Source organism: Pelecanus crispus, chromosome 4 (assembly GCF_030463565.1).
Source record: "Pelecanus crispus isolate bPelCri1 chromosome 4, bPelCri1.pri, whole genome shotgun sequence".
In the NCBI taxonomy this organism is placed as follows: Eukaryota; Metazoa; Chordata; class Aves; order Pelecaniformes; family Pelecanidae; genus Pelecanus; species Pelecanus crispus.
The window spans coordinates 49,866,835-49,890,250 of NC_134646.1; the positions used below are offsets into that span (position 1 = coordinate 49,866,835).

The 23,416-nt window shown below is 38.3% G+C and overlaps 1 protein-coding gene across 1 annotated transcript in view; it reads left to right on the forward strand.

The window, feature by feature from the left end:
• WWC2 (WW and C2 domain containing 2) overlaps positions 1 to 23,416 on the forward strand; it is a 108,469-nt gene that overhangs the window by 67,506 nt on the left and 17,547 nt on the right. Inside the window, exons 8-16 of the mRNA XM_075709068.1 lie at positions 541 to 614; positions 4,634 to 4,876; positions 9,740 to 9,829; positions 11,664 to 12,277; positions 14,790 to 14,795; positions 15,842 to 15,965; positions 18,508 to 18,588; positions 18,672 to 18,758; positions 21,908 to 22,100. Coding sequence (XP_075565183.1) covers positions 541 to 614; positions 4,634 to 4,876; positions 9,740 to 9,829; positions 11,664 to 12,277; positions 14,790 to 14,795; positions 15,842 to 15,965; positions 18,508 to 18,588; positions 18,672 to 18,758; positions 21,908 to 22,100 — 1,512 coding nt within the window. The remainder of the gene's footprint in view (positions 1 to 540; positions 615 to 4,633; positions 4,877 to 9,739; positions 9,830 to 11,663; positions 12,278 to 14,789; positions 14,796 to 15,841; positions 15,966 to 18,507; positions 18,589 to 18,671; positions 18,759 to 21,907; positions 22,101 to 23,416) is intronic.

Below are 23,416 nucleotides of genomic sequence, written 5' to 3' on the forward strand. Positions count from 1 at the left end.
TCTGAGTTCGGTGGAGTTCAAAGTAGGAGATGAAAATTTGGGGTGCAACCACTGCAAGACTTGTTTGAAAATGCTCTTGCTTTATCTGATGGAGTATGGACAATTGGTAGTACAATAGTTAAAAATAGATAGAATCATAGAATCATCGAATCATAGAATCATCTAGGTTGGAAAAGACCTTTAAGATCATCCAGTCCAACCATTAACCTACACTACCAAGCCCACTCTAGACTAATCAAGGGTAGACCAGACTAAACCATATCCCGAAGTGCCACATCTACCCGTTTTTTAAACGCCTCCAGGGATGGTGACTCCACCACCTCTCTGGTGAACTGGATCAGAAGAAAACAGCACTGTTTTGTACCTCTGAGTAGATTTCTACCTAGGCATTTAACAGCAAGTGTGTGGCTGCAGGTGGGTGTGATTTTATTTTTTTAAGGCGTGATTTTTCTAGCCTGCGCATGGGTTTTGTCGATTCATTTAGCAGCTTTACGCAATAATAGGGCTAATTTTTTTTTTTTTTTTTTTTTTCCTCAATAGGTTGGAGCAAGAAGTAGATCAAATTTAGCAGAGAAGGTCAGACTAAGTCTTCAATACGAAGAGGCAAAAAGAAGGTAATAGGGTTAGTTGCTCTGTCAAGTTGCAGCCCTGAGTTTGGGGGGTGCGTGAGCTCTGCAGCACCAGCGTTGTGTTGGCAGTGACACCTAGGGGCGGCTCTCCGGAGGCACCCCGAGCTTTGCTGCAAGGCTTTCCTTTCCCTTCCGAATGCAAGCCTGCTCTCAGGAGCAGTCGGTGCTTTTGAACAGTAGGTTTTACGTTTAATGCTAAGTTGAATGTGTTAAGACAGACAATGCAGGCAGTGACAAATTAATGGCAGTTCCAGGATTAAGGGAACAGAGTGAGCTGCCTTTCCACTGAAAGGGGTTGCCAGGTTATTTATGTCCATTATATCCTCCTTTGGGATCATCATTTCAGTTTACTATGCCACTGAAGGCTCTTCAGTTTTAGAGTTGCTTCAGACTTCCAGTGCAGATTTAGTAGTCTTAATTATGTCTTTTTTCCCTGGGACTTTGGATAATTTAAATACTTGTTATCATTGTGGGGCTGGGTTTTTTTAATGAGTTTAACCTGAGGAGAAAAGAAATCAGGAACTGCTCCACTGATGAATGTGGAATGCCTTTCAAATAAAGTTCTGCACTGGTTGCTCATGAAAGCAGTGCCATTTTGATGAATTGCCACAGCACTGAAGAATGGGCATCAGAAAGCAGGACATTCGGGGTTAGAACAACGTGTCTTCTGGTGCACCAGAAGTGCTGCATAATACTGGGGGAAGATTTACTTTTTTTTAAAAAAAAAAAAAACAAAACTGTGGGGAGGATATCTCTCTATTAATAATGTATTAATTGCATTGTATTATTTTCTAATACTTTTCAGAAAATTAGGTGTCAGCTATTCAGAAACCTTATAGTTTTTGTTATGGAGGTGCTTTGTGTAATTTAAGGGGAATAGAAATCTAAAAAGTTATCCCACACCCAAAGTTCCTTTTTTACTATAAACAACCAAAGAAGGCAATAAAATAAAAAAGAGCACTTACCCCCACAGGAAAACTGTGCCTAAAATGCCATTTAATCTGAGATTTAAGTATTATTTCAGTTGGAATACTGTGGCGTGGTCAATTAGAAAACTAGGAAAAAAAATTTGCAGCTTGCAAGTACAAAGTAAGGGCATAGTTAGGAGGCTGCACAACCAACATTTTTTTGCCTAATTTCAAATATATACCCTCCTCATACAGAGTAGTAGCTACCATCCTTGCCGGTAACAACAGTAATCTTTTATATCCTCATTACAGACCATAAAACTTTATTATATAATCAATGCATCCAACAAAGAGTGCTAAGGCTCTTTTGTTTGTTCAGTATTGAATGCGTATGATTTTGGCTCAGAATTATCATGTACATAAATTTGTCAGACGGTGTTTTAGATGCAGATAGATGGCATTTTTTCTGAGGCATAATTGATGCAAAACCAGATCATCCTCTGTTTTGACTATGTCTTGATACCAAGAAGTCCCAGCATTGTGTTTTATCTCTCCTTTGTAGGAACAAAAAAATTCCTGGTACTAAGTCAGTTTACCACTTCTACCTTAAAAAAAAAAAAAAAAAAGAAGAAAGAAAAAAGTATGGTGTTCAGAGTATGGACTACTGCAGCACAAGATCTTACTTTCTCACAAATTAGCCAAGAATGTGGGCTGAAATTTCAGTAGTTCATGTACTTACCTTTGCATAACTATTTGTTCCATATAACATTAGTGTGTTTCAAGGTTAAATTACCTCCTTTTAAATGGTATCTTCATTCAGTTTTGTCTGAAAACTGCCCAGTAATGAATATTCTTTTGAGTTTTAAATAAGACAGTCATATGCCTTGAAGACACTGTTAAAGTCTTTAAAGTGTTTGCACATACTGGTTTTATCAGTGACTACAGGGTGAACTTAATATTTGCACATAACGTTCAGTACCTGATTACATCCCCCCAAATTATTATGGCCATTGTAATCATCACTAGATTTAATAAATATTGGCCATCTTTTCTGAAATACTGTATGTGCATATTCTTAGTTGTTTTGTGTTAAAATAACTAAGACAAAGAGAGGAAGTTGTAAGTGAACTTCTCTACTTGAAAATTATCAGGTAATTTTGTATGTTGCATATTTCATGTTGCTTAGCCAGCAGAATGTCTTGAAGAGGTGGAACGTTGATGTTAACTATGCTAAATTCAGTTGCAATTGTTATTCAAAAGGATCTGATACAGCCTACTGACAATCCTATCCTGATGTGGTGAAGATCTGGCTAATACACCTTGTTGACCTGTTGAGCAAGGACTTCCTCAAAAGCATGAGACCGGTTCAGTTTTCTTATCCATCTAGTCCTTTGCCTGTCTGATGAGGCAGCTGGAAAGAGTGTCAGTTACGGTAGCAGAGAGTTGTCTGTAGCAGGGGGAGCAAAAGAACTGCGGGGAGACCACCGTCCCCTCCCATAAGCCATCAAACAGCTGTCAGTAGCAGCTACTTTCAGAACAAGGTTAGCTAGAACCAGTGACCTGGAGATGAAAGTCTTAACATTTCATTATCCATCTGAAATTACTCAGTTGTTTTCCCTCTGAGTACTGCTTCTCTAAAGGACTCTTGAATATAAATGATATATGTAACATCTGCAAAATATGTTGAAATGCTTCATTTAATTTCACTGCTGATAGTATTTCTGTTTATCTTGCATTGTTTTTCTGTGAAAATATCCTGAGTCAAACCTGTTCTTGCAGGGGTTTGGTGGGAGTATGGGTTGTTTTAATTTTTTTAAGCTGTTGTTTTTTCATTGAGGTGCAGATGTGAGAAGGAAGTGTTACCTATGGAAAAAGAAAAGGGAGTTCCCCTTAAGCTTCTGATATAAGCAATGGGATAGTTAGATTCAACATTAACTGTTCTTAGATTTGACCATAAATAAATGCTTTAATGTACTGTAAAATTAATACCAGAGATGCAAAATAAGCATGGTATTATTAGTTTTGTTAAACACAGAAAACAAACTGGAAAGAAGAAAAACATTTTCCCAGAAATCTGTCAGAACTACAGAAAAATTACACATACCAGATTATCTGCATGTATTTATGAAGTATGGCATGGGTCATTACCTTAGGTAGTGCCTGGTGACATCTGCAGTGAGAACAGCAGTTGCACAAACTCAAACTTTTGAGTTAATAATCTCCTTTCTCTTTAGGTGGCCGCTGTCCTATTACCTTTTATTTTAACCCCATAGAAGAAAAATGCTTTTGCCTTTTAAGATTTGCATACGTGCATGCTGCTGAAGTGAGCACCTTGCTGCAGTACACATTCTTTCATAGAATCATAGAATCATTTAGGTTGAAAAAGACCTTTAAGATCATCCAGTCCAACCATTAACCTACACTACCAAGTCCACACTAAACCAATCAAGGGTAGACTAGACTAAACCATGTTCCAAAGTGCCACATCTACCCGTTTTTTGAACACTTCCAGGGATGGTGACTGCACCACCTCTCTGGGCAGCCTGTTCCAATGCTTGACCACCCTTTCCGTGAAGAAATTGTTCCTAATATCGAACCTAAACCTCCTCTGGCGCAGCTTGAGGCCATTTCCTCTCATCCTGTCACTAACTACATGGGAGAAGAGGCCAACCCCCACCTCACTACAACCTCCTTTCACCATGGTTTTTGCTGTTTCTGAGGAACAGTCAGCTTCCAACAGCTTAGGGAGAAATCCAGCATACTCCTAGATGAGTAAAGCATAGTGCCACTACTATGTTACCAGACAGATCACTTTCAATAAAGATTTTATTAATGTTATGACTTTTACTTCCAACTCAGCATTTGAACAGGAGCAACTCATTTTTAATGCATATGCATATTGTTGTTGGCCTGGATAGGTGGCTTGCCTTTCTGGCATAGTCCACGTTCTTGTGAAGCAAAACTAATTAGAAGTATGGCTTTGAGTAGAAAATGTTGTTATATCCTGACACCTTTCAAAATACTCTATCACTTCTCTCTTTCCTGGGATTTGCGTGCTGTGCTGGACTCAGACGGATCTGCTGTGTTTTATTTTAGCATGGCTAACTTGAAGATTGAACTCTCTAAGCTAGATAGTGAAGCCTGGCCTGGGGCACTGGATGTGGAAAAGGAAAAACTGATGTTAATCAATGAAAAAGAAGAGCTTTTAAAGGAACTGCAGTTTATTACACCACGTAAACGTACTCAAGATGAGCTAGAGCAGCTAGAAGCAGAAAGGAAGAGGCTTGAAGAAGAGCTGCTGTCTGTAAAAAGCACACCCAGTCAAGCACTTGCTGAAAGGTAAGGGGTTGTCTTTTGCTGATATTAAATGCTGCTTTCTGCAGTCTAACCTTTGTACTCATTACAGACCCTGAACTATGCCTTGATGGGCTGTTTTCCTTCAGTAACTGTTCTATGTAGATCTTAATTAAATTTGTTATTAGCCCGCTGGGCGGAAACACAAAGAAGTCTTCTGTACTGTGAGAGAATGTGAACACCCTGTATGTGCTCTGCAATATCAGTTGCTCTGCGTTTGTTACCAGCATGAAAATGCCTGTGACAGATGTTAAATAACTGAGGAATGTCAACATACCAGCAGGAGGGCAATACATCATTCACTCATTTCTGATAATAGCTGTAAACTATTTGAACTCAGGTTACAAAGATTATCTTGATTGTTGCAACATCTGAAGCCTTTCATTGTGAGTTTTATTCCATACAAAAATGCAACCGAAAGGGGGAAAAAAAAAGTTCAGAGGAGAAGTATAACTGTTGCAAAAGTTTCCTAACTTGCTGCTACCTAACTGGTAACTGAAGCAACTCCCACAATAAATTCAGATTCAGAGTTCGAGAAAATCAAAGGTGACTGTCACAAACGGACTTTTCATCAACTGTAAGCGGAAATAAATTTATGGGCACCTCTAGCACACATAAAATGCAATAAACACAAAATGTCATTGTGTGTATCAGTGTAGTATGCCTTATTGAAGTAATACATTGTAAGCCTTTCCTATTTTCCTCTGCTAGGAAACACCTGCTGTTGCTCTAGTTTCACTGAATGACAAAATTCCTGTTAGTGGCATTAGAAGTTGGGTCCTAAATTGTAACCAAGTAGTGAGGAAATTTTTTTGTTTACAAAGTACTTATGTGTGTATTAGGCATGCTTTTTAAACACATTTGTATACTTCATAATAAACTGCATTATATTGATAATCCAGATGTGGTTTAGAAGAAGGGTTATGTCCTACTGGAACTATATTTTTACAGGAGAAATTACCTGTCTGTGTTAGTAGCACCTAAATTACTATGGATTCGTTGCTTTCTGACTTCCATTAATAAATGGAGAATAAGGGGTCAATAATAAAGTCACACTCACAAATAAATAATTTGAATCTAAGGTTCTACTAATATGCTGTTGTAAGTAATAGTTAAATCTTGACTCATGCTGTAAATTGGTAGCTGGTTTCTTAGTCTTGTGTTTTGGCTTTGCATGTTTAGTGCCAAAGAAAATTCTGCACCTGACCATTTTCCCATACATGTCAGATGCCAAACTTGGAGTACCAAGGGCAAGTCAGATTGTCTTCCACTGTCAAGAAGAAATGAAAGGGCAGATTTTTTTCCATGTATAGTGACACAACTAGTTGTTACAGCTTAAAATTTTTCTCCCCTCTTTCCTTTGAATTTTTTTCCTTTTGATTTTCATTCCTGAAAATGTGGAATTTTTTTCCTGAGGTACTGTAAGATTTCATGTCATACACTGCTGGTTGAGGTAGCATTCATGGTGGTTTCTGATTTGATTTTTTGCCATTTCAGTGAATCTCCAGTGAATTTCTACCTGCAACTCTGTAGGACATTAAAACTGTCTCCCTTGGTGACTTCAGAGCACATCAATTCTTTCGCATTAAGCTATTCTGAGGATTATTTCTGTTGTGTCTGCTATAAACGTAAGGAAAATCTTCATTTTGTAGAAGGATTCAGATGGTGAAACTTTTCCTGAAATATTAATTTGAGAAAAGGATACAGTTAATTGTATCTCATCAACCATCAGCGTTTTAATTCCTGGAGATAAGGAAGATTTTCCTCTCCATTATCAGTGGAGGAGCCACACCATCTTCAAAGCACTGTACTGTTGTTGCATTACTAATTTCTTTTATGAAGTTCATGAATGCCTTAAGTTTCCAGTGTTTTCACAGGTACTGATAATGAAGCAACAGTGTAAGAAGCGATGGATTGTGTCAGAGCTTGATGTGACGGGGGTTTGGTTTTGTGTGGCACTTTTTTTTTTTTTAGTTTTTTCTAAAGGGGGAAGAAACAGAAGACTTGCTCTGACTTAAAACAAAAACATTATAGGATAGCCCTGGGTTATTTTGGAGTAGGATGCTGAAATTGCCACTAGTAGATGTACTCAGAATCAATTTACAGAAGGAGGGTATAAATCATAACATACCGGCTTCAAAAAAGCAGAGACAGGGCATACTCTGACTGCTTTAAGAAGCCTTCCAGCAACTATATAGAAATATCTGGGTTGTGGAACTGTTGAGAACTATTAAGAACTACTTTCTTGCCTCTGCGTTCATGTCCGGGAGTTTCCATTACTACTTTAGTTCTTGGCAAAATCTTGTAAGTAATCACAGGCATTTAAACAGATGCATGGTTGAACTACGTGATTGTGCTGGTGCCTGCAAAACTGGCCCCGATCTTGTGTCTGCCATAAACAAACATGTCCACATAAGTTTGCATTGAAAGATGAGCTATGTGCACATTAACTTTTTAATGTATTTTTTTAAGATTCTGTGGGTCTCTCAGCAATGTTACAATTTATGATCAAAACTGGAAAAAGATGTCTCAGTAACACTGAAGTCTCTCCTGCAATGAGTATCAGGTTAATTTAGATAAGGAGGGGTGCAAACAGGAGAGATTGAAAGAGGCCCATGTCAGAATAGATAACATGATGGTTGTTTAGGTAGTTACATGGTGTTTACATGGATATTAAAATTTCTGCTTATGCTATAAGGAAGGAAGGTTCATTGTTTGAAAGCTGGTTGTTTTAAGTTTTTTTTTTAATATGGCCTGATGTGGAATGGAAGAAAGTTCCTTGAATCTCAATAGTAAAATTATTTCCTATATGTCTTGGAACTTCCAGGAGTGATTTCATCATCTAACTCGCGTTTGTGACTTGTGACTAACATCTTTCTGAAATTTACCTACAGGTATTAATGATACTCCTTTAGTTACTAGTAGATGCAATTACATCTAGGAAAGAATTTTTTTTCAGGGACTAATTTATATGGGATAAATTACATTATATCAACCTCCCTAAGATAATAAAAGAAACTTGTGCTTGTGCCTCGGTGAAAAAACCCAAACAAACCTTTCTAGTTTAGTAGTACAAATTCAGTAGAACAACTACAGGTGTCTGTTTTGAGGACTCCAGTCAGAGAAGTTCCTAAGCTCTTAATTTTCTTTCTTGGCTTTTGCCATTGGTAGTTGAACACATACAGCAATTTTCATGCCTCTTCCTTGAAGATAAAATAATAGTTCACTACTGAAAAGCCACAAAAGAGTTAGTGAAGAGCGCTCTTGCTTGGGAAAAGCAGGATAGATTAGGGTTTAAAGGCAGGCAGAAGGCATTGATAAATAGTAAAGTGGTAGGAAGGAGCGTCTGATACCATAGACGAGCATAATCCTTGGTTTGGAAACCCATGCGCATGGCTGAGCAAAGAATGAAATACTGTGTATGCTTTTAACAGTCTTAGCAGGTATTGGCAGACAAACACATTATTGCGGTGGAAGAGCACAGGCAGCGTAGGCAGCGGAGTGGAAGTTCACACCCTGGCTGACCTCGGGGTAACTTATTCACCTTTGCATAACCCAGATTTGCTTGCTGAATAAGCATGGGTGTAAGCAAGTGCTTTTCATGGTTTGCTGAATTGAGGACTTAACGTCTTTTTACTGGTATCTGACACTCAAAGAGAGTGAATTCTGTGAACTCTCGAGTATTTCATTCAGTTTGCATAAGAAAGCAATGGTTGATTTTTGGGTTTTGTTCTTTGAAGTGTTCTCTGCATTTGAATTTTAATTTATACATCCTTGAGATGCCAGAAAGGCCAAAGGAAAGGTTTCTGAGAATGAACATAAATATTTTTTTTTCTATTTTTTTAAGGAGGGGAGGTAATTTCTTGTCCCTCAGATTTGTTGCTTGAGAACTTGTGACATGTGTCAGTTGACTGAGCAAGGGCTAGAGGAGAATATACTAATCCACAGCTACAGGAAGGTTTTAGCTGAATCCGCTGAGGGAAAGCAATTTCTTTGGTGTTGTAAATGGGTGATAAAAGGGAATTATAAAAGGAAAAATCACTGTAAAGTTAGTGAATCCTTTCTGCTAGCAGCCAGCTAAAAGGAATGGGAGAGATCTACCATTTGTGGTTTTAGAGCTAGGCTGGATAACAGTGCAGGAGGCAATAAATACTGCTTTTTCATAAAGGTGAACCTTGATAATGAGTATTACAATGCTGTGTGGCTCTGAGGTGATGACAAAGCTGTTGGGGATGTAGAAATTGTTACCAAGGACTCCTAAATATGGTCCATCATCTCAGAACCTTGAGGTTGAATGCTGCTTTGATTTACTGTGCTTTGTCTCTATATGAAGACTCTGAAATCAAAGGGAGTGCTTTAATTTTAAACTTCCTGCAGTGCTACCCCAAGTTCTTGTATTATCAGAACTTACACTGGTATAGTGTTCTTTTGGGTTTTTTTCTGAAACTATATTAAGTGAGGAGCCAGTCTACAACATGGCTTTTTAAAATTGTATTAGTGCAGATCTTATTTTCCTGAAGTTGCACCTGTTTTCCCAGTGCTCATCTGTTACTCTTTTATTGGGTGCGTGTTCCCCTTGGTACAGTGTGAATGTACCAACACTCTGCTTGCTTGTACACTCAGCAGGTTTCTTACAGTGCTTAGTATTCTGCAGGTAAAGTCACTCTGCTGAAGTGGTTAGGGTTTTATCATAGGACTGAGAGCTAACACAGTCTCTTGGATTTTAGTAGTTGGCAACCAGATGAAAATATGAGGGATCTTCACTTTGATTCTGTCTTATCTATAAAGTATCTTAGTCTCTGGATTGTTTTGTAATGCTTTCCTATACTTATATGTTCCTCTTTCCAGATTGAAATTGGAGGAGAGAAGAAAAGAGTTGGTACAGAAACTTGAAGAAACTACAAAGTTAACTACTTATTTGCATTCACAACTTAGGAGGTGAGGTTGTACTGCATAATGTAAAGCCTGTTTTCAGCAACAGTCTAGTGGACCTGGATGTCTAAACTTCATTCTTAGGTTTTTCTCTTAGCTGGAAGCTGAACAAAATTTGTTTAATATTTAAGTAAGAAAATGCAAGTCTAATAGCTTCAAGCATTTTGCCACCATATGAACCTAGTATGCCTTTATAATTTCAGTAAGCACTGGAGACTGGATTGAATGGATTTTTTGTGCAGCTTCTATAACTAAGCAGGGAGCCATTATTTTGCTTCTGTGTAAATAAATAAATAAATCGGGAATTCTCTAATTGGTCATATCTCCAAAATGCTGTCATTGAGGAGACCAAATGGTTTCTCAGAGTTCTGTCTAAAATAAGTTGTTAGAACTGTAGCCTTTATTCTGTGTAATAACTGGAGAGGCTCAATGAGTACAGGTATGCATGTAAATACTTATGTGAACAGTTGATTCAGGTTTTATTCTTCAACACTGACTTATGCTTCCTGTAGACAGCAGGGTATTTCTTTCTGACAGTCATTGATTCAAAATCTGACTCTGGGTTTATGAAACTCACAGTGATAACAAAAAAGTAATCAGTTACAGCAACTGTGAACTCAAACTCAGTGCTCTGATGGGAATTCTGATATTTAATGATACGTGTAACTGGCTCTAGGGAAGAGTTCTCTCACTTCTGGACTGTACCCTGGGCTACCAAACCATCTGTCCATTATATTTATTTAGAAAATCCTGAATTTGGTCAAACTCCTTGCATATCACGGTGGGACACACCAATCAGACACTGCATTAATGTTTACCAATTATCTTAGAAATCAAAATGGGGCTTTAAGAGGAAAAAGGTTTTAAGCATTCTATAAACGTCCTCTCACAAAAAGCCATGCCATCCTACTTCTGGGATCTAGGCTGGCTTAGCCATTTCAAACATCTGAGCCAGGTACCATAAATTGCATCTGGACTAGTGATTAGTTAGGGAAAGAGTCTTTAAATATTTTTTTTTATTCTGTGCTCATGTTTGTTTGGCCTTGTGGGTCTTTTTATCCTGTTAAAGGCAGTTTTCTAGCCCCAGTTGCAAAATTTTTAAAGTTAATAGCTTTGTTGTTGTTCACTAAATATCTCTTAAGTGTTTAGAAGGGGCTGCCTTGGATTATTTTTCCTGACATTTTTTCCCAGCAGAGTCCTCCTGAGCCAAGACAGTGACACTCAGTTTCTCTGGCCTGGCAGGGCCCCTTATCTCCTATTATTAACAGAAAAAGATTGCATCTTATGGCTTGCTTTTGCCATGCTTATGTAGTTGGATTTACTCTGCATGTAGAGTGTTTTACAGATGTGAAGCTGTTCAGCTATAAGTCACCTGTTTCTAGGTGCCATCTTTCCCAGGTGCTTGGGCAGAGGGCAGGCTGCATAAATTGCTTTAGAGGTGGCAGCACTCCTCTGCTGCCGTAACCTCCTTCCTGGGCATCCCTTTCCTGTCACGTTGACCCCTTGAGCACCCACATCAGAGTGGAGCAGGTCTTTGAGGGAATATATCAGCTGAGAAGGCTGCTGTTACTGCTGGACCAGTTTGTCAAATCTGCAGCCTTTTCTGGAAGAAAAGGGGCTTTGGCAACAGGCCATAAGCTGGATAAATTGCCCTGATGGTGTGCAGGTTGGGCACAGTGATCTAAGCCAAGTATGGGTGCTTAAAAAATGTAATGCCCCAAGCAGCATTCAGTTGTGAAGCATTACGGTGCAGCTCCCAGCCAATCTTACCTCTCCTTGTACTGTTTTGTGCTGGTTTAGTTTAGTAACGTTAGTGTACGTCTTTGTGCTTTCTTTGCAGCCTCTCAGCTAGTACACTGTCTGTGTCTTCAGGGAGCAGTTTGGGATCTCTGGCATCCAGCCGGGGATCTCTGAACACGTCAAGCAGAGGGTCACTAAACTCGCTGAGCTCCACGGATCTCTACTATAACCAAGGCGATCAAATAACGGACTTGGACTATCAGTATAAACTTGACTTCATATTGCAAGAAAAAAGTGGTTACATTCCTTCGGGGCCTATCACTACTATTCATGAAAATGAAGTGGTCAGTTCCCATGGGAGACTGGGTTACAGTGACTCTCCTTCAGCTGCAGACCATCCCAAATTGACTGAACCTCCCAAATCTGTGACATCACTGTCTTCCAGATCCTCACTGTCCTCCTTGTCACCCCCAGGCTCCCCTTTGGTTTTAGAAGCTGCATATTCAGTGTCAGCTCAAAATTCCCCTCTGCATCACCTCACTACGGACTTTGAAGACTGTGACCTTTCAGGTGATTTTGCAGGCATTAGTCTCTGTGAGAACCAAATATTATTGAACTCTGAAGCCAGAGCAGGATCTCAGATTCCTACAGATGATAAAGATCTTAATGAAGGCATTAGGCAGCCTCTGCCTTCTCTACATGAAGGAAGTTCAGGTAATAAAAAAAACCATCTAACGTCAAATGTATGTTACATGAAAATTTTGAACTAACAGCTGGCTCTTGAATAGGGAGGTACCTCGTGTAAGTGAAAAGTATCTTGATCAGCATACATTTGCCATGCTGGGCATGCATTTGCCATGCTGGGCAGTCAGTAATTCTGAGGGACGTTACCTAGATTCTAGTTTTGGGTGCAGAGAGCTATGATCACCCCAATTCTATCTACATTTTTCAGTAGCTATCTCAAAAGGGTAGTTCATGTATTGCAGACTCTGTCGTGAAAAAATAACAGAAAAACCTGAAGCTGGATCTTGAAGACACAGAGGATGCGTGGTGTTCCTAGGTATTGTCAGGATGTGTGGGGATAGAGCAAAAATACCCTCTGCTGGTTTTTGGTAACCTGAAATCAGATACTTTGTTTCTTACTGAAGAAGTTACAAACTGACATCCTCAGTAAAAGAGATTTCTGGACTTAACAGTTAGAATTTTTATGTGTCTGTGTATATCTAGTTATGTGAACCTGCTGTCACTGAAACAAAGATCTGCAGTTCATTTTTTCAATGTGAGTTGAGAAAGACAAGTGACCACATACCATGTAAGTTACTCTCCCCATTTTTAACATGGATTTCATAGCTTTTTAGCTTTTTATCCATCTGAGTTAGGACAGAGCTCCTAAGCTAGTCTAGGCTCCCCTGCAGTCTGTGGGTAACTTCCGAAAGCATGAGTCATCTCATCCTAAAACATATTTCCCTTTAAGGAAGAGGGGATGAATGACCCTGTGGGTTATCAAGGTATCCGTAGTAATTAGTTAACTTTAACTTTGAGGTGGCTGAATTAGGTGTCATGAATTCCACTTCTAGTCTGCAGTAAAAGCCATGCAACATGCTTAGTCATCTTATAGTGTCAAAACCTTTGGCAGAGTCAGAACTTCAAAAATCCCAGCTGTCAAGAATTGATGGCTTGTCCTCAGTCTTAGAGCATTGACTTTGCTGCCTTTTGTTAGGGTTGACAGTAACTTGTGCTTTCTCTGCACATTTATTGACTTCTTCTAGTGTCCTTCTGTGTCATTGTCTTCAAGTATCTTGCAAACCATTCGTATATTTACGTTACACAATGGCTCTGTTTTCACAAGGAAGAACTGAGGGAGCCAGTTTGCCACTAGTGCTGAGCACTGCCAGCCCTGCTTGAAACCTGATCAGCACCCAGCATTCCCAGCTCCACATTTCTGGGCCTGAGTTGACAGTGGAGCAGCTGAGGAGTTTGGGTGTCTTAGAATAAATACATCCTAGCTCTATAGAGTGCATTGTCCTGGGTTGCTGCCAGGCTTGAGCCCTTGTGCCTGGAGTTTGCCAGTTTTTAATAAAAATACCTGGACATGTAGATACAGACATATATTTTAATGCGAAATTAACTTTTATATATATATATATAAAAAAGGAATTCTTGTAACATCTGTTAGTTAATTAGCTTAGCTTAGTGCAGTGCTGTAGTAATAGCAATATTAAACAGAGCAATGTGGCAGCAGAAGAGAAATGTGTGGTGTGCATAGTACAAGCTGGGAGTCCTCCTCCATTCAACTGTGCAGACATAAAAAAAGAAATTGACTGATGTCCTAATGGTCTAAACCTGTGAAATGCAAAGTGGAAAAACATGGAAAGGGATTTGGGGAGGAGGCGGTCATTTTGTCCTTTGTCTTTTCAGTATAGCAGAACACAGTAGTTACTTTGCTTTAGAGCCGTACTATAAATGATGGAAAATATAATTAATTTTCCTGCCCATATTTCAGCAGCATATCCTTTCCAAATTAACAACAACTTTTGGTCTGTCTGTCTTTGCAATCTGGCTGCAACTCATCTAGTCTGAGAACTGAATTTTAGATGGTTTGGAATTTGGGCCACAGAGCTGTGAGGAATCAGAAATTTTTTTTGAAAAATTAATTTCTTTAGATCATTATTTGCAAAGATATCATGTGGTTTTCTAATATTTTTGAGCTTCTTTGAGGGCCCGTTATTCTGGATAGTGTCAGGCTGTCTTTTAAGTCTATAAGCAGTTATGGTTTTAAAATACAAATTCATCCTGTGATTCTTCATACTGATACTTCCTAATGTAGGGTCGTATATGTGATACAATTATCTTTAAATCTGTATTAAGATTGCCAAAACAAGCACTCAGATCTTGAAAAGCCAGATATCAACTAATTATGCTTTAATACTGCTAGTTTCCACAGTAAAATGGGCCTCATGGTGAGGCTTCAGTACATTAGAAGTGAGGTACAGACCTGGGCTTGGTTCAGTGTTTCTACTCCAATTTCATTCTTGGAATGAATGGGAAGGTTTTCAACAAACTCAGCTGGAGGCATAAAACCTGCATGGAAATTTTCAGCCTGCACACTTAAATTTTGCAAGACTACAAATCCAAATACTGCTGAATCTTAACTTGGGGGTAGACAAACATTCCTGAAGACAGTATAGCTAGTATTTTCATGTAATAATCTGCATTGGCTCTTTAGATGTCAGTGCTCACCTGCTTCTCTGTCTCTGACTTTTCTGTACAGGTGAACCATACAGATATTTGCTCCTCTGCACATGTCCCTGCTGTCAGAAACCAAGTTGGAATATCATGTAGTTCTTCCACAGTCAGTCTGTGTCATTGTCAAAGTCAATTCAGGCTGCTGTGGTAATTCCTAAGGGTAATCAATAAATCATGTCATCACCTTCACCCCTCACATGGTGGGGGGGAAGGGAAAGAGCACTTCATCATCAAGGAAAAAGCATTCCTACTGCCATAAATAAAAGCACAAATGCAGCAATCAATCATCTAATCTGAAGCCTTAAGTTTTAAACATCTTAACAAGATGTAAAGTCATGATTCAGGTGGGGATGATAATGCATACCAATATCCTCACCCCTTGGCAGATAAAAGTACTGCATAGGCTCTCAACTTACTATGCTGCAGAACGTGGCTGTCGGTGAATGCTGCTTCTTCACTGCATGACACTAGCATATGAATGCGAGCTGAAGATTAAAGCTAAGTAGCAGTTGATAGTAAAGAGACTGTAGCATAAAAAGTTTTTGATGATAAGTAAACCAGAGGGGACTTTTCATTTCTAGGAGTTATATCACTGGGGAGGGGGTGTCTGTCTGACTTCTGAGTATTTAATAAACAGTCAGCAGTCACTTTGCATGTAGTTGAAGTGTTACTACAGTGCAGAATGTGAACATGGCAAATAAAGGTTTAAAGATCAGGATAATGAGGGTTAATAATGAAGATAATGAAGGATAATAACTAGCTCAACTGACACGGGTGATGATAGGAGCCTGTATCTTTGGGAAGGAATAATAGTTGTACATTTTCAAGTTCATCAGTTTGGATATATCCCTTGCCAGAATATGTGATAACAGCAGTACAGTCTCAGAATGTTTAATGATGTGGAACAAAACTGCTCTGTGATACTCAGTTCGGGGTCACTGCTTTCAACTTGACAACTTTCTAAGCTATGCGCGTCTCTCTTTCTGACTATTAATCTCTTGGACTGATTTTCATTCTTCTTTCTTTTTGTAGGTGTTGACTTACCGAGAAGAACAGTTAGTCACCTGCTTGAGGAGAAAACAGCCTGTGTATCTGCTGCCGTGTCCGATGAGTCTGTAGCTGGAGATAGTGGTGTATATGAAGCTTCTGTGAAACAGTAGGTTTGAGAAATAATGCACGTCTTTCCACCAAAAATTTAAATATATCTATAAGCAGTTACATAATACCAGCATAAGTAGTTTATCGGTCTTGCCTTTTTAATAAATATTTTGTACTTTCATATTGAAAGGAAGGCACATTTGCCAAACAGTGAAGTTTGATTGCTTATTTTTAAGCTAATAAATTTGCATGAGACAGCTTGTATAACTTGGTTGAGTAGCATTAATACACAGACTTCTAGTCCTGGGTCTTTTTCTTGCTAGAATTGTTCCTAGGAGAAAAGCTGGATTTATACTATACAGGTTCTGCCATGTGGCTGTATTGACTTCACTCAGACTGACTCTTGTTAATTCTTGTTTTGTTTAGATATGATCTTAAGATCGCATAGCATTTTGCTTGAATATTTTCTTTTTTAAAAAAGAGCATATAGGAAAGATAAGAAAATCCTCCATTGTAATGTTGGTATAAAAATAATCCAGGCTGGGGTTTAATGTTCACGCTTCACTGTGGTGAACAGGATACAAGAAATGTATTTGCTGTTGTTGCTTTTTGATGAGACATAACTTCTACAGGATTCTTCATATTAGTTTATATACTATTGTCTGTTTCCTGGCAGTGAGAACAATGAGCTTTAGATTGCATAACAGAAGACTATTGCAAACTATGAGAGAAACCAAAATCTTTATTTTTCACCTCAGTTTTGGCAAGTTGTTGACATTAAGAATTTTTTGTCCTTTTGAGTATTCAGAGAGAGATGTTTTAGCAGGGTGGTTACAGAGATGCAGGTGCATGTCTTCTGTTGCCAGGCTAAATGCTTTCTATTAGGACAGGTAAAGGTGCATCATGGTATCATAAATGGGTTTTATTGGCCTCTGATAAAATGACTTCTACTTGTCAAGTCTTTCACAAATTAAAAGGTAATAAAAGTAGATGAGACCAAATAAAAAAGCTCAAATACAAAAGGGATTTCTTCTGAAGTGTTACAATGCCCATTCAGTCTCACCTTAGGTCATGGACCCATATTTCACACCAAACTCAGAATCCTAGTATTGGTTTTCTCCATGACTTCAGTTAGACCTGATGCAACTTCTTAGGCTGAAATAAATTCCCATCTGTTAAAAACTCAGCCTTCTTTTGACTGAGTGGCTGTGAATGTGTGTTTTGGTTCAATAACCATTGCTGTCTTTCGATTTTGTTTCAATTCTTGAGCCATTGTGATCAAAACTTACTGTCTGCTCCAGTTATAAGTCCAGTGGATAGAAATGAACAGACATTGGACCAAAAGCTGTGGATGTTCTGTGGAGCAAGTCTTTAGCTGACCTCTCCAATGACTGCGAGTGGTGGGATAGGTGGAAAACAGAACAAATTCCTGTCTTCTTCCTGTCGTTACTCAAGAAAAGAAGAAAGAAGACAGTTGCATCCCCTAAGCCTGTGTACAAAAGGAAACTGTTGCCATTTGTGCAAGCTAAGATTTACAGACACTGGTTATTCCATGATAGCTCCAGGTGCAGATACTCTTAATTATTACTGAGTAGGAAGTAGTGAAGGAGGTAATGAGTGCCACTGTGGAAGTTGCTTAGGTTTAGTAGAAGTGTCTTTATGAGCACTGGGTATGAAATGACTTACAATTTGTCAGTGTGCTCCTGAAGTTACAGTACAGTGATTTCTGCTGTACAGACCAGTCCTTTGTAGAGAGTAATTTAAGGCAGGGGAGGAAATAAATGCATGCTATCAAATGAGCCATCAGCCAGAAAATGAATAGTAAAAAGCAAACCTCTAAATGCAGAGTCCTAAAATAATGCTGTCATGTCTTGATAAGGTGTGGGTTGTCTCTGTGCTGTTCTCCCTATTTCCTATCTTGACATTTTCTATCTTGATCTTGTTTATTGATCCAAACAGTCTAGTTTTAAAAATCAATGAAACACATTAATACCACATCCTCACTGAAACCTCCCAGAAAATGACTGGAAATTATTTTGCCACATGGATTCTCTGTAATTCCATTCAACACTAGAGTTGCCTTTCAGCTGCAAGACTTGAGTTCCTTTGGTTCTTTGACTGCTTCGGAAAACAGGCTGACAGGAAAGATGCTTCTTGTTTGCACAGAAACCTCTTTATTGTACAGAGCTCCTGCTTCTCAAATATTTTCCAAAGTAGTATTTCATATGTAGTTTACGTGTGGTCTGATGTCTATCACAAATTTTAATTTTCAATTTTGTATTGAGGGGGATAAAGAAGTACTAAGTATGTATAGGAAAATGTCATGAGTTTTTCTCTTGCCTGTTAGTCTGGCCTGCTTCAGTAATCAGCCTAAGGCCTTCCCAGCTTGTTACTGGAGTTGTCAGACTGTCCCGGCAGCAACTGTCCCTAAAACAGGCATTGCTATTGTGTAAGCTCTGAAATTCTCATTTGGAGTGTATGCTGGAATTAAATCAGCCTATTTAGGAGAATGTATATACATTCTGTGTACGCATACCTTAATTATTGCTGAAAGCTAACTGTAATTTTCCTAAACTTGAGTATTTGCTTGTTTGCCCTAGACCAAATGAAACTGAGGACATTGTATATAGTGAAGATGATGTAACGACTCTAGAGGCTGCCCAGGTACAAATAGGACTCAGGTAAGTGACCAGCAAAGGGAATATTTCTGTTTGTACATAAATGCAAATAGTAAACTTCCCTCATGTTGTCCTTTCTTTAACAGATACGACCACAGCAATTCAAGTTTTGTGATAATCATAGTACGACTCAGAAATCTTCCAGTGTTTTCGGTCCCCCTTGGCTCTAAAGTGTAAGTCAAACAATCACTGAGCAGTAGTGTTGAAATATGAGAGTATAATAGTAAATAGTAGAAATTCTCCAAAGGAATGGATTGATTTACTGCTTAACAGCACTAAAATATGTATAAAGCTTTTCAAACTGTAGTAGTACTTAGCTTTTACATATTCCAGCAGTGCTGCAAGAAAAAGAAGTTATAGGGAAATTTGCACATTTCACTGAAGTGGAACAAGAAGGATTTTTTAAAATGATGCTTCATTTAGTGTTTTTAAACATTCTGTAGCTTTGCGAGTGCAGAACAGCTATTCTGTATTTACTAAAAACATTCTTTTGATACTTTGCCATTCTTTCAGCTCAGAATGTTATTTTTTTACATTTATGTGGCATTTTGATGTAAAATGATGTTAAAATACTGTGTATCTTTTAAGTGAGCTTTTAAAGGTAAGGGGTAATTTGATAAATTACAAGTGGACAAGCACAGCCACACTGATACACACCTTCTTTAACAACTGGAGCTTGGAGGTCTGTTAAAAATTAGGTTTTGTGTTGAATTGGATGGGAAAGGTCTAAAAGTAATTACAGTGGAAATCATATGTAGGAAATGAACAAAAATGCCTGAATAAGAAAATGTTACCACTGAGATTCTAATCCAAAATTCTCATCTGTACAAACAAGTACAGCTTGCCTTGGCTCCTTGGGGACACTTGTACTTCAGGGAGCTTTTTTACAGACTGGAAAGCTACCTTAAACTGTTGAGAAGCTTAGTAAGATTAGAGTAGAACATAATCAATCCTTGGAAAATTTGATTCTCTTGCTGGTTCCCTTCCCCTGTCACCTTGAATTTGATTGGCAGATCAATAGGAAGCCACTGAATATGGAAAGGATGTATAGGGATACAGGCCTGGGTGCTTGTTGGATTTTTCTGTTTGGTTTTGTTTGGTTTTAGTAACAAATGGTTGTCTACTACCATCCTTCCTTCTCTGACCTCCGTCTTTCCCCTGCTGACCTTCCAAGTCCACTGGCATTTAGCACAAGAATATAGAGAAGCTGTAGAAGAATAAATCGACACAGCTGAGAGGAAAAGTAGATAATGTAGAATATAAAAAGAATGTCAACAAAATGTTCAGTAAGATAAAGTTAGGTCATAGCTGGCATCTTTTTAGGAATTAAAGTATGAAGTTGTAATTAGTAGTCAAGTGTCTTCAGTGCAGAAGTCCAGACCTGCTGCTGCTAAAAAGATTTAATAAAACTAAAGCTACCCAAAACAAGGAGGAAGAAAGGACAGGGTAAAGGAAGGACCTTGCAAATAGGTTTTTTTCCTGTCACTTGCCATTGTGTGTCTATATATATATATACACTGTACAGATACATATAATGATAAAAATTGGGTCTGGAAAATGATGCTATAAGTGTATTTTCTAGAACATCAAATTGGTTAGTTTAGTACTTTATTGAACCTTTACACACAGAGGAATAGATCTGACATGAGGTCTTACTGATACCTGTTTCCACACTGTTTGTAAAACTTGTTCACTTTTAGAGTGGCTAGAGCCTAGCCGAATACTTATGATTTGTGTCAGGATCATTTTTTTCATCAGTTGAGGAGTCATAGGTTTGTCACAGCAAAATCTGAGGCACTGGTTGGCTTTTTAACTTTTTTAATTAAAATGAAAGTAAGCACTCTCGTAAAACAAAGCCAGAGAGCAATTTTTCTTTTGCTTCTCTGTTTACCCCTCATTCTGGCCTGATGCCAATAAATTGGCTAACAATTATTAAAAGAAAGCTCCAATGAACCACCTTTTAAACACACTTTTAATATACTTTATCTTCTATTCCTACCTCTTTTCTGAATGATTCCTAATTGCTTAATCTATTAAAATGGCTGATTTCAGTAGACCATGCAAATTGCTCACCTACATCTATGTGAATACATCAGCAGCACTACTGGAATTACGTTACACTACCACTTAACCTTGGGATCGGTTTGTCAAAATGCTGGATACCTGCTATCCAGGCTATACACGCAAACCAAACAACTTAGATCTTACTCTTTATCCCAAGAAGCTTGGCATAATTGGGGAATGAAGGCTATGCCCAAATTCAAATAACAAAATGAAATTTCTCACAGACCTAATTTCTTTTGGTTTAATTAATGTAAAACTAAGTTTTTAATAATAATAACAGTATGTACAAAGCCATTACCAGAAAATATAGCAATAGTACTATACATTTTAGGAGAACAATTTTTTTTCCAGAATGATTTTCTTTGGCCCACTTTTTCTTCTTGCTTTAGCTAGCTTCATTGCATTCTATTCTACAGTGAATGTCAATTATATTTAAAGGCTGTACCAGAAATAGGCTAATGCATAGACACAGAAAAGACGTAAAACAATTACTATGCTCATTCATGTGTATGAGAAGCCGCGCGATAGGTAAATAACAGGTACAAATTGCATTAGGAGTGTCTTTATCAACCTACTACTAAAGCGAGACCTGCGAGTTAGCCAGTATTACCTTTATCCACATAATATCCATTGATATTTGTTCTGTAAAAAGAATGCAGCTGCATAACAATTTCAAGTTATTTCCTGTGCTTAAGTTTAGGCTTGCAAGATGCATTCTTCTAAGTCTTACTTAATACGTTATGAATGGATCTTAAGCAGCTATGGGCCTAGCTATTTTCTTCCTTATTTTGCTTAGTTTGCTGGTTTCTTTGGAGGTTTTGTTTAATTTGTTTCTTTACAAGATTAAAATATGCCACTGCTTTTCAGTGCTGCTCACGTCATTCTAAGAGTTTAATTTTTACATCCACCCAAATTTTTCTCATTTTTATAATTAAGATCGTGTTTCCACCCATCTGTGACATGATCCTCAATGTTCACAGCACTAAACCAGAGGATAAATTTGGATAGAGACAAAAATAGCTACCTCTCTTGCTACTACCTTACCAGGCACAGAAATTCCTTTTTGGGAAATGTTTTGCAAGGGGCAGGAGGAGTTTCTCACTCTTCTTCCTCACCTCTTTTCTATTCCACCTCTGATTTGTTACTATTTCATTTTTCTTGCTATGCAGTTCTTTAGTCAATGAGGTCAACTTCTATCATGCATCACCAGGAAGTGCTAGTTTAAATACAGGTAAAGATTTTGGTTTTTTTCCGGCAGATATATAAGAGTAGCAGTACTTCCATCCTCAACTGATACCAGCTGTCTGTTCCGCACAAAAGTTCATCCTGCCACAGAAACCATTTTATTCAACGAGATATTCAGAGCAGTCATTTCCCAAGTAACACTGTTACAGAAGACGCTGAGAGTAGATGTTTGTGCTGTCAGTAGAAGTCGTCGGGAAGAATGCTTGGTATGCAGTTTTATTTCTGGCCTTTTTTGGCATGCATTTGTTTATAGTGTCCCCTCTTATTTTGATGGTCAAGGCTGCTAAAATTCCACAGTACTCTGAAGTATAACTTGGTTGTTGCTATAGTACTTAAAATACTACCTTTCTCTGAAATTCCTTATACAGAATCTAATCCTGGGTAGAAGTTTTAGGAGGTGTTTTGATAATTCTAACACTGCATTACCTTAACCCTTTAATTACAGATTGCTGTTTCATCTTTGCAGTTTTATACATAAAACACCCATAAACTTCATTGCAATGTTACTTTAACAGTGGGTTTTAAAGTAAAAGCTGAGTAAGAGCCACAGTATGTCCAAAAAAAAAAAGCAAACCCTCATTGTCACAACTTGTCACAAAGAACAAACTAAATTACATTTTTGCACGTTGTTGTAGATTATAGGATGTCCACCTTTTTAGTCTTTATGATCCGTAGAAATAATAAAAAGGTATGACATTCATAGACCAGCCTATTGGAAATTGGCACTTTTTAAATTTTGTTGTTAATTGTGGTCATCACCTAATTAGTGATGCTTCATGTACTTTCAAATTGCTTTTGCATGGTCTGGTTCAACTCAGTTTAGTTTTTCACCATGAGTCTGATGTAGTAGCACAGCGAGATTTTTAGTTACAACATGCTGAAGAGATGCTGGCATCTGGTGGGGTTCATCATCTCCAACTACTGGGAACACCCTCTCACTTTCAGAAATGTAGAAGTTAACTTAATTCCTGGGGAACGTGTTGGCCTTTTTCAGTATGTAAGAGGTTTCCCCTCAGGTAAGGGAAGGTCAGCAGAACAAAAATGCAACAGAATGCAGGATACAAAGGTGAAGGAAAAAAAACACCAACAACAAAACCCCACCAAAGACATAAGGGTTAATCACAAGATCAAAAGAAAGAGTTGGGAGTACCACCCCCAGCAGAAAGCCCTGGGCAGCATGACCAGAGTCTTGGCAAGAGCTATGTATGCAGCCCAGTAGCTGTAAGATGATTTGCCTTGCCAAAGAACAGAGGATTTTAATCTCCAAGGCACAGCCCAAACACGAGTTCTTCATAAGTTTTCCCGGAGTGCCAGCTCAGTGGATGTCAGTGCTTGTCCAAATGAAAGGGTTTCTTAATCTCTTTTACTGCCTTTTCATCTGCTTCTTCACTGGTTAGAGCAAACAAGGTCATCTGTTATTGTTTGCTGTATTGATAATTTTTGTGGTGGAACAACTGAAAAATTGACTGAAACTTGCTGCTCCATGAGTTGATGCTGCAGGTTTCATTGACACAGTTTTCAT